Source organism: Heterocephalus glaber, unplaced genomic scaffold (genome assembly GCF_053883595.1).
Source record: "Heterocephalus glaber isolate CG9 unplaced genomic scaffold, H.glaber_assembly_v1.0 deba00001444, whole genome shotgun sequence".
NCBI lineage: Eukaryota > Metazoa > Chordata > Mammalia > Rodentia > Bathyergidae > Heterocephalus > Heterocephalus glaber.
Window position 1 is genome coordinate 1,901,067 of NW_028258297.1, and position 14,254 is coordinate 1,915,320.

General features: G+C 47.5%; 1 protein-coding gene across 4 annotated transcripts in view; it reads right to left on the reverse strand.

Moving 5' to 3' along the window:
- The window catches only part of Tafa5 (TAFA chemokine like family member 5), a 164,136-nt gene extending 161,234 nt beyond the window's left edge, over positions 1-2,902 (reverse strand). For 2 of the 4 annotated variants that reach the window (XM_087213665.1, XM_087213667.1), the window contains exon 1: positions 2,719-2,902. In XM_087213665.1, the coding sequence (XP_087069791.1) occupies positions 2,719-2,830 (112 nt within the window). In that variant the 5' untranslated portion in view covers positions 2,831-2,902. The remainder of the gene's footprint in view (positions 1-2,718) is intronic. The other 2 variants (XM_087213670.1, XM_087213668.1) reach the window with 2 other exon arrangements.
- Between the last annotated feature and the right edge of the window lie 11,352 nt (positions 2,903-14,254).

The following is a 14,254-nucleotide window of genomic DNA, read 5'->3' on the forward strand; positions in this document are numbered from 1 at the left end:
AGCTCATCTCCTTAAATCTGAACCTTGCAGACAGCAAAGAAGGAAGGACTTTCGCTGGGCCGAGAGCAGCAGAATTCCCCTCAGAGAAACCAGGCCAGGAAATAATCTGGTTTTCTCTTAGCATCACCAGGAAGTGAACATCTTACATACTGCAGAGAAACACACAGATTTAGGAGGTAGGACAACTGAATCCAGTATGATACCAGTTTCCCTAATTAATACAATGCAAATATACCTGCTCCATAACCCAGGAACATTCATTGGGGGTAATAAAAAATTCTTACTGATAGCAAAAACAATTTACACACAAGGATGCTAACTATTTTTCTTCATCCTAGCTATATGGGATGAGAGGATGAAATTATAGGAACTGTTTAATTATCATTTCATTTGCTTTGTCAATTCTAACAGAAAAGAAAGCATACTTTTCTGTAGGACTGCAACTCCAAGCTATAAATTATTATTGTCTATTTTGTATTTTAGCAAAATGTTTTAATTTCTCCAAGTGCATTTCTGGTGTAATGGGGTGCATCCGACAATGTTATCTTATTGTCAATTATTCCATTACACAGAGATGGAAGGAAAGAGCCATCAAAACACAGCTCACCCAAGCTGTTACTAGGAGTGTCTGCTGTGCTGGGTAAGACATTTTTACCAAATGTCCTTGTGGTGATGGAAGAGCCGCTTACAGTGTGGTGGGGAGTGTGAAAGATGACCTCTCTTCCTCCGTGTGTCTGAGCGGCCAGCACTTCCAGGACTGCACTCTGACTCTGGACTCAGGAGAGTGGACAGCAGTCCCGGGAAGGTGTGAGCCATCAGGATGACAAAGTGAGGAGACTGGGATTTGGGCCACAGCTGGCGTGGATGAGGCAGTGCAGCCTATGCCTGGAGAGTGGGCCCGGGCACGCCCTGGCTGGCAGGGGTACAGTGCTGAAGCCGTAGGCTAGGTAGCATGTACTTAGCAGTAATTAGCAGCTATGCTCCCAGCACCTGCCTGGCTGCCTGCATGGGGCCAGCCTGTGGTTCTGGGTTCTCTCAGAACAGGCCCCAAGGACACCATGCCAAGACCAAGGAAGGGCAGCAGCTGGGGGCTCATGGCAGGACATGGCCCTCCCCCAGTGCTGCTGAGCCAGCTCCTTCCTCCTGTGCAGCCACCAGGAAGTGCGTTCAAACGCCACCTCTTCAGCTCCAAGAGTTTACCTGCCATTAACCCCTTCTACATCACCAAGGATGCCATGCTCAGAGGGCCACTTGGGGAAGCCCTGAATGCCTTCTCCAGGGCTGGGTAGTAGGCACAGATGCCATGCATACCCCCAGACCCACCTCCCTGCAGCCATCCCTGCAAGTATAATCAGAGGGGTACATATCCAGGGCAGGGGAGTCCTGGTGGGCTTCCAGGTTACAGCCCCCCCCTTTGGCTGTGACCCTCCCTGCCTGCAGACCCTCCCCAAAGGGCCCACAGCAATAAAAGAGAAGCCAAAGCCCAGGTCAAAGAGTAGCATGATTTCTGCTCCAGGCACTGGGTTCCCCTAGAGATCCTGGGGCCCAGATCACCCACTCCATCCCAGGACTCTGGCAGCTGAGTCTCAGAGGCCCCTGCAGTCCCATTCCCAAGACAGCAGAAGGCTGCACTCAGAGGCTGGAGGCCCAGGCTCAGACGTGGCCCACCCCAGCTGGGAGGCAGAGGGAGGCTAGGCAATGGCTGGTCTCTGTCTCTTTGGCTCTCTCTCTCTCTCTCTCTCTCTCTCTCTCTCTCTCTCTCTCTCTCTCTGTCTGTCTCTCTTTCTCAGAGAATCCATATTTTTCCATTGCCCCCTGCACCCGTTGCAGTTCCCCAAGACAGGTGTTCCTAGGACCCATGCTTCCCCCCTGCTGGAATGGGAAGGCGCCAGGAGCCCCGTGCCCAGTGGCCAGGAAGCTGACAACCCCCCCCCCCCCCAGGCTGTGCCCAGCCACCCCGAGCAGCTGCCCGGACGTGGAGCAGCCGCCCCAAGTCTGTGCCCAGCACAGAGGCCGCTCTGCTCAGCCCCATCGCCAAGCACCCGCTCCAGTGGTCCCCATCGCACCCCTACCCCAGCCCCCAGCCGGTGCCCTGGCCCGCGCAGACCCTCTGGGCCCCCAGATAGATCCGACCCGGCCCTCCATCATGCCTGCAGGGTGGCCGGTTTCCTGGCACCCACCCCTCACTCCTCCGATTCAGGAGGCGCAGCCAGGAGCTGCTTTCCGGGGAGGCAGCTCGAGCCCCGCGACCGCCCCAGAAGCCTACTCGGGGCTCTGCCGCCGCGTCCCCAAGTCTTCGCTGGCGGAAGTGTCGCCCGCGGACAGCACTGGGCACAGCGCCCCAGACCCCGCAGAGCAGCTCGCGCCCAGTTCGCCGCCGCCCCCAGCGCACCGCCGGGCACCGCCGGGCCGAGAAGCCCAGGCTGCTCACAGGGCCGCTGGCCCGGGAGCGGTGGCGACAGGCGACACGCGACAGGCGCCGGGAGGGCACGGTGGGCACCTCCGCGCCGCGCCTCGCGGGCCTGGCGCGGGGCCCTGCCGGGGGTAGGGGGCAAGCAGACATGCCCACCCCAAGGTGCCCAGAGCGGGGCGCAGACCCCAGCCCAGACCGGCAGGGCCGAGGGGATCGGGGACGGCGCCTGCTCCAACTCCGTGCCACTCGGCGCCCACGGCTGCGGGCTGGGCCGAGGGCCGCGCGGGGCTGGGCACGGTACTCACTGCAGTAGGCGATGAGCAGGCTGGCCAGGATCATGAACGCCCAAAAAGTTGAGGACATGCTGGGCAGGGCGGTCGCATCTTGCCGGCTGCCGGTCCTGGGCGATGGCGCCATTGAAGCCGCGGCGCCCGCGCGGGGCAGCTGCGCGTCTCAGCAGCCGGCCCGGCCCGCGCCCCCGACCCGGCCTCCACGTGCGGGCTCCGCGCGCGCCATGGCCCTCCGCCGCCTCCGCCGCCGCCTCCGCCGCCGCCTCCGCCACCTCTGCCTCCGCCGCCCAGGCCCCTCGCGCCCGCCGCACGCGCCCGCCCGACCGGGGACGCCGGCCCGCGGCTCTGGGCGTCGCTGCGCGCCCCGGCTCCTCCGCGGCCCCGGCACCAGTGCGCGCGCACACGGCGCGCCGGGTCCCGCGCCGGGCCGGGACTGGCGGGGGAGGCGACAGAGGGGCCGCGGCGCCCGAGCCGTGCCTCTGGATGGCGACAGAGACAGCCCGGCGCGCACGCCGCCTGGGCACAGTGTGGCCAGGACGTGAAAAGTGAAGTTTGTGGACCCAGCCTGGCACGCGGGGCCCAGGCCTCCCTTGGGGTGGGATCCTGGCCCGGATGGAGTTCACTCAGAGCAGAGGCTGCCTGGGACCCTCCAAGGAGGGCCATGGCTTGGACCAGCGGGTCATTGGAGGCCCTGTGCCCTACAGGATCCCACTCATGCTAGGCAGACACTGCCAGGCATGGAGATCCATGTCCCTTTCATCCTCTGCACCAGGAACATTGTTGTCACCTCCGGTGAACACCTCTTTGGTGACCACCCTCCTCAGCCCTCTCTTAGAGTTGAGACAAGCCAAATCCCAGTGGCGACTGTGGGCTCTCGGCAGGGCAGGGCTGGGTAACAAGTGTTTACAGTTCATTCTGTTTGTGTAATTATCACCTGCAGAACAGGTTCAGCTGTAAACAAGCTGGAGAGGGAGAGTCCTTTGAGAGCACTTGCCAGCTGTCCCTGTCCTGTCCCCTCTCAGCCCGAGGGGATAAACTCCCAAGTCCAGATGGTCCTGATCCTGGGTCCATACTGCTCCTGTGAGTGCCCAGCCACAGGGCCTACACCCTCCCTTCTTGCAGCTCAGGGGACCAGCTAACACAATGCCCCACTTTGGGCTTCCTAGGATCATCCTGTCCTGTCCTGTCCTGTCCTGTCCTGTCCTGTCCTGCAGGGGCAGAGACAGCTTGCACCCCAAGAGGTCTTGGAGGTGGCAAGTCACCAAGTGATCACCAGGGGGTGATCAGCATCATCTCTTCACTCTGAGCCCTGGTCTGGGGACCATGCGGACGAGGGGCACGTGTGCACACATGCATGCCACCTGTCACATGCACACACTGCACACTCAAACACGCAAGGCACATGCTCTCTCTCACACAGACACACACACACGCACACACGCACACCCAGAGCCGCCTCAGGGACCCGAGGAAGCCGAGGAACTGAAGAGGCCCCTGACCACGTTCCCACTGCGGTGTGTCTGTGTCCATGCCAGGCTCCATGTCCTGCGCCAGCATGATTAAAACGCTATCTGCGCATCTTCTCAAGGATGGCTTCACCGTGCTCCCTTTCCTGCAGGGAGGATACACTGCAAAGCTGGGGCAGCACCCAGGGACAGGCCCCTTGGTTGGGATCTATGGAGCCAACCATGGGTGCTCAAATCTACCTACACAGCTTCCTGGCTTTGGTTCAGTCCTGTTATCCTGCCAATAGGAATGTGACTTTCTAAAACGCCTTGGATCCCATTTCATCGTGTGCTTCTTGAACTCTTGTTCTGTGCCAGGCATTGCTCATTCAGCCTGTGTGAACTGAGTGCCCACTAGATGCCAGGCATAGAGTGCCTGGAAGTCAACAGCACTTACACTTCCTGTCCCTCAGGACCTTAAACTCTATTTGGGACCAGACAAGGAACAAAGCAACTGCAGTAGTGTGTCACTGGTGGGATATTTGGCCCAAGATCAAGTTCTGGGGTACAGCAAGGAGTGTGCTGGAGAGAGTGTCCAGGAGATTCACTGTCACACATCGCTTGGTGTCATACTCAGGACCAACAGTCACATACCACACACACAGGTGCATACACACACACGCGCACGCACACACACACACACACACACACACATCCCAGAAATGAAAGTTACTCTCACGATACTCTCTGATGCTTTCTATTCTAATTCAGTCTTTAAATTGCTGGCTGTCCACCCAGTAATTGGGTTTACAGTGGTTTTTCTACTCCAGAACAGGTGTGATGGGGAGCATGTTGAACTGGAGCAGGTAACTGGAAGCTGTCCTGCCACAGTGTGGTGGGTGGGTGAATGGCTGCTGGGGAGAGGAGTCCAAGCAGAGGGAGCATGAGGGCATGGAGTGAGACAGCCCGCTGTATCCTGGAACATAGGCCAGGGGACTTCTGTGGCTGCAGCAGTGCTGGGGCTATGATGGAAGGGGTTAGGACAGTAGAGCACCGTTCACACTGTGTACTGAAGATCCCTACAGGAAATATCGGAATGGAGCCTTTGGATCTTGTGACTTGGAATGCAGGATGGTGAGGAGTGTGCAGGCTAGGGAGGCTGGAGAGGCCAATTCTCCTCCCAGAGTACACAGGGGATCCAGGGGTGGGGTCAGAGAGAAACTGAAGAGCTGACACAGGGACCTCTCTCCATGGAGACAGTAACCTTGGCCTCATCACAGAGATGCAGCCTGGGTGCCTGGCTCACCCAGCTCCATCCAGGCCTCTTTTCCAGGGGCCTGGTGAGACAGACCAGGAGGGAAATTGAGGATGGGGATGAGCAGAGCACTGAATTCTGTTGCTAGGAAACAGAAGTCTTGGTTCTGAATCCCAACATGCACTACCAATAGACAGTTTGTTGTTGTTGATGATGAGGTGGTTTGATTACCACCCCGAATTAACAGGGCATTGCATTTCAGAGCCTAAATAAGTTTGTGTGAGAATCACACCACCATCTTAGCCCCAAGCCTAAAACATGAAGGCAGTGATTGTTTAATCCTGGGCAATCTTCTGGCCTCAGAGCACATTAAGCTACCATAGTCACTGGGCTGCTAAAGACACCTGGCCAGGGAAGGCCAGCCTTGCCAGCAGGCCACCCATGGAGAGCAGAGGGAAATGGGCATCTCCCTGGAGCAGGTGGGCTTAGGTGGGAGGTTGCCCAAGGTTCACACTTCAGTCTTCCTCCCCCTACACCAGCGTGGCACACCGGTGTGACTGCCCTCACCCCATCTTCCACCCTGTGTCACACCTGCTTTAGTCCTGGGCTGTCTGACTGACCAAGAGCTCCCAGCGATCTGGATTGGGAGTTGTTTCGAAGTGAGATATCGGTTGCCCTGTTGAGACGACCAAGATGGGAAGCATGTTTTACGAAGTGTGGACCTTGTTCTGCAGGGCATCTGTACAGATCTGAGTACAGCTGGCTGCTCAAGGGTTGGACTGTTGTGGCACTGTGTGTGTGCCCCTCCCTGGCCCGTTCCTCCCCCTGGAACAGGGTTTCCTGTGAGGACCTCCCACCTCCATATTCACACCTGAGGGCATTTACAAGAGATCCCTCTGCCTGCCTGGGGGAGAAACCCTCCCACAGGTGCAGAGGGTGTGGGGATCCAGGTGGGGCAGTGGCCACTTCCTCTCCTAACGGTGAGGAGGGGGACTGGGGGACTCAGCAGCTTCCAGAGGTGTGGCCATGGCTTCCATGTCCTCCACCACTTGGGCTTCTGGCTCTGAGCCAGGGAATATGGCTGTGACTTCTGTGAGATGGGTGCTGCCCAGCTCAGGGACAACCTCGGGATCTGTGGGATCAGCCCTCAGTGAGCTCGCAGGCTGAGGAAAGAGAGGGCCACGGCCGAAGAGAAGTCCCCAAGGCCCCCAGACACCAGACAAAGAGCAGCAGGCTCAGCAGGAGCAGGACCAAGTGAGTATGACCACCTGCCTGCAGCACTGCAGCCCAAACTGTCCCATGTAGAGGCAGCAACAGAAGCAAATGTGTGACGCTAAAAGGCATTGCATTGATTATTATCGATACTATTGATCCAGCCTTAATACTAATAATTAGTAGTGTTTAGGTGTTCCCTTCCCTGTGCCAGGCCCTCACAGCAGCTCTCTGGAGTAGCCGATCCCTGGGTTTACACCTGAGAAAGCCCAGGCAGGGAGAAGGTGGCGGGTGAGGCTGGACCCCAGCAACCTGGCCCCAGAAATATGCAGCTTGGCTTCTCCTCATTACACAGAGCTCTTTAAAAAATATTGCAAAATGGAGATGCACTCAGAAGGAAAATAAAATGTTCCTCTAGTCTACCACTCCGAGTTAACCTTGCTGAGCATCTTGTTAATATCTTTCCTTCGAGATGAGCTCTCTCTCCGAAGACATCTTGCAGGGTTTTCCAGTTTGCGGTGGTCACTGTGTCAGTGTCATCTGTCTGCACAGAGCCTTTCTGTTCCTGCTGTCTGCAGTGCTGTGACACGGGGTCACCATAGTCCATTTCGCCAGTCTACTTTGGGATGGTAGGACCAGCGTGTCACTTCTCAACACTTCAGAAACAAGCACCCTTCTGCTAAGCCTTTTGGTGTAGTTACAGTTATTTATAGAACTAATTACAGAACTAGAACCATCAGGTCAGGATAAGGACACCATTCTAAGGTCTTGTTATGTACTGCCGAATGAACTTCCCAAACTGCTGATATCACTGACATTCCTGCTGACTGTCCCTACATCAGTGCCCACCCCAGCAGGGACTGTGTGACAGGATCCCTGAGTGAGCAGCTCAAACAAATTCATAGGTGATAAAACAGTTTTTAATGCCTTTTATTTGCATGTATTCCTTCTAATAAGGGTTAACAATTTCACACATGTCATTTTAATGTCTTCTGTGAATCAACTATTTATGTCCCTTTCTAAGTTTGCCCTTGGTCTTTCTTCTTTTTATTATTGATTAGTAAGAACTCTTTCAATTTCTAGACTTAATATCTTCAAGTTTTGTAGAATTAAAAACTAGAGAATGATATAAATAAGATAATGAGAAGAATTAACAATTTTTCACGTGTAAGCCTTTTTTTTAAATTGTCTTTGTCATATCTATCATGCCCGTTGTTCCTTTTAGAAATTTAAGTATATTGTTAATGGGAATATGGATGATGATTCTTATCTCTTGTATCTTTTGGTATTATTAACAATTTTGAAGAAGTATTCAGGGTTCCCTAGAGAAATATAGGGTTTTGTGTGTCAGTGAGGGGGTGAGTGTGTGGAGAATGGGAGAGGGAGGGAGGGAGAGGGAGAGAGAGAGGGAGAGGGAGAGAGAGAGAGGGAGAGAGAGAGGGAGAGGGAGAGAGAGAGGGAGGGAGAGGGTGAGAGAGGGAGAGAGAGGGAGGGAGAGAGGGAGAGGGAGAGAGAGGGAGAGAGAGAGGGAGAGAGGGAGGGAGAGAGAGGGAGGGAGAGAGGGAGGCTCACACAGCAGTGGCTGGGCAGGCGCAGAAGCAGGGCTTCCAGGGGAGGGTGACAAGCTGGAGACCAGGAAGGAGCCAGTGCTGTGGGCACTGTATGCAAAGCGTCTTTGAGCAGAGTGTCCTCTTCTTGGGCCCCTGCATCTTTTCTATTAAATCCTCCACCTGATTGGATGAGGTGCACCCCCGTCATGGAGAGTCATTCGCTTTCCTCAGACTCTACTGATTCTTCTTTTCTGCTTTTGGCTTTTAGAGCTGGGGTCTCTATGTAGCACAGGCTGGCTTTGAACTCACGCTCTTCCTCCCTCAGCCTCCCAAGTTCTGGGAGTACAGGTTTGCACTGCCATGCCAGGGCAGATTCTATGGATTTAAGTATAGGTCAAATCTGTAAAAAGCCCCATAGCAACATCTAGACTGGAGTTTGAGCAAACTCTGGCACATGGCCCCGCCATGTGGACACAGCAAGGTGGCCATCACAGAAGCACAAGTGGCACTCACTATATTGTGTGTCCTTCAAGTGGACAGTCTGCAGGTTGCATGTGTGTGTGTGCTGAAAGCATTGCCACAATCAGGATGGTGCAGAGACCCACAGCCACTGCTGAAGTCCACTGTCCCTTGCCATCACTCCTGCCACCTTCTTCCAGGAAGCTGGAGGCCACCAGGACACATCAGTTTATAAATTTGGCCCATACAACACATACGTGCTTTCTTCTGGCTTGTGTCACTTGGTGTGAGTATCCTGAGACCCAGCCACACCAGGGCACGTGAATGATCCCTTGCTTCCTGGTGTTCACAGTGTGCCACTCCAGGAACACACCATGTGTCTGTGCTTCAGCTGCTGATGGGCACGTGGTGTGGTACAATGCGGGCTACCAGAAATGGAGATGCCGTGAAGATCCATGCACACATTTGTTCTCCATGTTCTTGCCCTGCCTGGCTATAGCTGCTCATGCTTTTGCTTATAGCCATCCTACTAAGTGTGAGGCAATATCCCCAGTGGTTTTAATTTGTATTTCCATAGTGAATAATGATATTAAGAACTGTTTTACATGTTTATTTGCCTATATGTATCTTCTATGATGAAATGCCAACAATTTTTATTGGGTTATTAGCTTTCTTGATTTGGGGTCGTTCTTTAAACACAATTCTTTTATCAGAGATGTAAATTGCAAATATTTTCTCCAGGTCTATGGCTTGTCTTTTTTTGGTTCTGTTGCAATGTCATCAGAAGACCAGCAGTTTTTAATTTTGGTAAAGTCTAGTTTATCAATTGGTTCTAAAGTGATCTCACTTTTTCGTGACCTGTTTAAGAAATGTTCTGCCTAGCCTGGGGTCATGAAGTCATCAGTCATGTTTTCTCCTGCAAGTTCCAGAGTGTTAACTTTTATATGGAGGTCCATAACTTATTTTGAGCTTGCTTTTGTGATGTTGTGAGTTGTAGGTATGAGTTCAGTTTTTTATTTCGAGTATGGACTTTCAATTGTTCCAGTGCTATTTGCTTGAAATATTATTCTTTCTCCACTGAATTGCCTCTGCACCTTTGTCCAAAATCAACTGACAGTATTTGGATAGGTGTATTTCTGCATACTCTGTTTGGTACCAATGAGTTATTTATCTAGTTTTATTCAAGTCTTCATGTTTACTATGGTTTTATTATAAATATTGAAATCAAGTAGTATTAAGTCTTCTATTTTTTCTTAAAAATGTTTTATTTCTTCCTGATTTACATTTTCATTTGAATTTCAGAATTTTTATATTAAATTTCTGCTAAGTTTTCAATTGGAATTTCTTTTAATATATGAATATTGAATCTATAAATTAATTTGAGGGTTGGTTAGTGTCTTAACAATTTGAGTCTTTTGACCTATGGATGTTGTATCTCTCCATTTACTTATTTTTTCTTTCATTTCTCTCAGGAATATTTTGTAGTTTTCAATGTGCAAGGCCTCATCTGCTTTTGTCATCTTTGCCATATTTTCTGTTACTTTAAGAGCTATTTTTATATTATTTTGAATAAGTCTTATCTCAATCTGTGATTATTTCTCTTGTATGGAACTACATTTGGCTTTTCATATACATTCTGTGTCCAACTTTGATAAACTCAGATTTAGTAGCTTTTGTGTTGATTCCATCAAAATTTCTACATAAACAATCCTAATATCTTTGAAGAAAGAGTTTCACTTCTTCCTTTCTAATCCGAATGAGTGTTATTTCTTTTTCTTGCCTTATTTTGTCGACCAGAATCTCCAACATAAAGTTGAATGTAAGTGATAACAACAGGCATCACTGTCTTCTTTCTGATCTTAGAAGGAAAACTTTCAGTCTTTCGCTATGAAGTCTGATGTTAGCTGTAGGTTTTGCACAGCTACCCTTGGAGGTTGAGGAAGCTCCCTTCATGCCAGTTTTTGGAGAGTTTTTAAAATCAGAAATGGATATTATATTTTCTAAATGCTTTCCCTATATTTACTGAGACAATCCTATTGTTATTTTAGGTGTGTTTTCATTTCCGTTCATTCAAAAAGAGTTTCTCACTTCCCTTTTGGCTTTTTCTTTGATCCATGAATTACGTAGAAGCATGTTATTTAGCCTCTAAATGTTTGGAGAATTTCCAAGAGACTTTCTGTTATTGATTTATAAATTAATTCCATCTTGGCCAAGAACATACAATATCTTGTATGACTTTAATCCTTCAAAAATAACTGAGATTTGTTTCATGAACTGAGATTTGTTTCCAGAACATGGTCTGTGTGGCCAGTGTTTCGTGTACTCATGGGGTCACTGATGGAATACCTTCAAATTCCTTAACAGAAATTGAGTTAATCCACATTGAGTTAATCCACAATGCTGTTCAAATCACATATCTCTTCAACTGTGCCGGTTAATCCTGATCATCAACTTGACTAGAATAAGAGACTCTTGGAGAGGTAATTGGATGGGAGGGCACTTATTTCATCCATGGGTTAACCCATTGATGACTTCATAGCTGAATGAGCTATTGGGAGGTAGGGCCTGATTAAAGAGAGTGGATCATGTACACATGAACTCAGGAACTATATCTAATTCCTTGCTCCTTCTCCTCAGGCTTCTCCCCGGCTCTTTGCTTCCTGGATGGCATGAATGAAGTAACTTTCTTTCACCACAGGCTTCTACCATGATGTTTCTGCCTTCGAACCAGTAAACTATGAACTGAGATTTCTGAAAATGTGTGCCACAACTAAATTGCTGGTGTTGAATATTCTATACTAGTGATGAAAACCTGACCAAAACATCAATGATTGTCTGCTTGCTTGATCTGTCAGTTATTGAAAAAGTGGTGTTCCAATCTTTTACTATAGGTTGGGGATTTGTCTATTTCTTCCTACAATTACATAGGTTTTTGCTTCAAATATTTTGAAGTTCTGTCCTTAAGTGCATGACCACTTCTAATTGTGTTCCCTTGATGAACAGATCCTTTGTCATTCTAAAATGACCATAATTATCCCTCATAATATTTTTCTGTGAAATCAACTTTGCCTGAAAGTAATATAGCTATTACATTCAAATAGCAAGTAATTTTCTATCTTTTAACTGTTGTTACATTTGTGTTCTTATTTTTGAGATGAGTTTTGAAGAAACAAGTTGAGTCTTGGTTTTTTAATACCGTCTCTTCCTTTTTAATGTATTATTTGGACAATTGGCATCTAATGTGATAGATTATTTAGATGGTTAAATTTAAATCTACCCAATAGTAAACATTTTATATTTTGTACTCTTTTCTCTTTTCCCCTTTCCCAGCTTTTCTGGATTCTTGTAGATTAATTGAATATTTTTATGATTAAATCTTATGTTTTCCTTAACTTAACAACTATGACTCTTTTATTAGTAGTATTTACTTCCAGATCTATTATACAACCTTGAAGGTATATTACTGTATTACTTTACTTACAGTGAAAGCTATTATTTCTGATAGCTAGTATTTCAGGTTTCTCTTTCTTTTCTGCTCAGAGGACTACTTTAAATTTTTTCTGGTATAGCAAGACTCTGGCAATAAATTATTTCACTGTTTGTATATCACAAAAATTCTTATTTCACTTCCATTTTTGAAAGAGAATGGTAGGCATTCTATGGTAGGCATAGAATTCTAGGTTGAAATTTTCTGTTTGTTTCAGTGCTGTCTAAACATAATTCCACCATCCTCTTTTTTCATGCATTATTTTCAGCAAAAAAATCTGCTGTCTTTCTTGTGTTTATTCTAGTTTATATAACATGCCCTATTTCTCCAGATATTTTTAAGATTTTCTCTTTTTTATTTTTATTGACACCTAAAATTGCATATGTTCATCATGTTTTCAAATATATATACATTGTAAAATGAATAAATAAAGGTAATATACATATTTCCTCACATAGTTTTCATTTTTGTGTTGAGAACACTTTAGTACCTGCTCTTAAAATCTGCTCTTAGTATTTTTTCAAGCATATATTATTAACTACATTAACCATATTCTACAATAGACCTCTTAACTTATTTCTCCTATCTAACTGAAATTTTGGACACAACATCTCCCCAGGCACCCTCCACTGCTTCTATGAGGTTTTTTTTTCTTTTTTAGATCCCACATATATGTAAAATCATGCATAACAAATCATCAGATTGAGGAAGCAGCCTGCAGATTTGGAGAAAATATTTCTAAGCCATATATCTGTTAAGGGATTAATAGGCAAAATACATAAGGAACTCAAACAACTCAAAAGCAATCAAATAAATAGGCTTATTTACAAATGGGATAAGGACTGAGTAGACATTTTTCAAAAGGAGATATATAAATGGTTAACATTTGTATGAAACAATTGTCAACATTATACTCATCAGGGAAATACCAATCAAAATCACAGTGAGATACCATCTCACACCAGTTAAAATGACTATCATCAAAAGTATCAAAATGATGATTAAGATGCAGAAAAAGAGGAACTCTCTTGACTATAGATTAGTGGTGGGAATATAGATTAATACTGCCATTGTGGAAATGATTGTGGAAGTTCTTCAAAAAATTAAAGATAGAGCTACTATATAATCCAGCTATCCACTCTTGGATAAATATCCAAAGGAAATGAGGTCAGTATGTCAAAGAGACAACTGCATTTCCATGTTCCTATTCACATTAACCAAGATATGCAATCAATGTACGTATCTATCATTGTATAAATGGATAAAGAAAATGTAGTGTGTACACAAGGAACTACTATTCAGCCACAAAAGATGGAGGAAATCCTGTCACTGTGGCAGAGTGGATGAAGCTGGAGGAACTCATATAAAGTGAAGTAATCCAGGTTCAGAAAAATTGTCTCTTTATTGGTGGTTTCAACAAACTGGAGTAGTTTTTTTTAATGTTTCTTTTATTTGGGGTTCTTTGGGCTTCTTGGATTTGTGGGTTTATAATTCTCATCAAATCTGGAAAGTTTCAGCCAGTATCTCTTCAAATATTTTTCCTGTCCCTACCTCAAGGACACCATTCCACTGATTGGAATTATTCATGGCTCTCAATGTTGTGCTATTTATTATTAAAATTATTTCCCTATCTATTTCCTTTTGAATAGATTATATTACTATACCTTCAGATCCATTAATCTTTTCTCTATTTTCTAGCTTGCTATTAATCCCACAAGGGTAGATTTTTTTTTAAATCTCAGAAGCAGTTTTCACCTCTGGAAATTCTCTGGGCCTTTGTAACACCCATGTCTCTAGTTTGCACTGTGAGCATATGGATTACTGTCTTCATGTCTTTTTTTTTTTAATTACCAGGGATTGAACTCAGGACCTCACACTTGCCAGGCAGGCACATCCCTGGCACTGTCTTCATGTCTTTTAAGATGTCTTTGCTTGCTGATTCAACCATTTCAGTCAGTCTTGGGTTAGTTTCAATGTCTTTATCTCCTTGTGTTGAAATTCCCTCCCTAGTAGCATTTCTGATTTTTTCCGGTATTGGAGATGGAACTCAGGCCTTCTTACATACTAGGCAAGTGCTTTAACACTGAGCTACACCCCAGCCCCCTCATTTTTTATTGGATGTCAACCAGTGTGATTTTCCTTG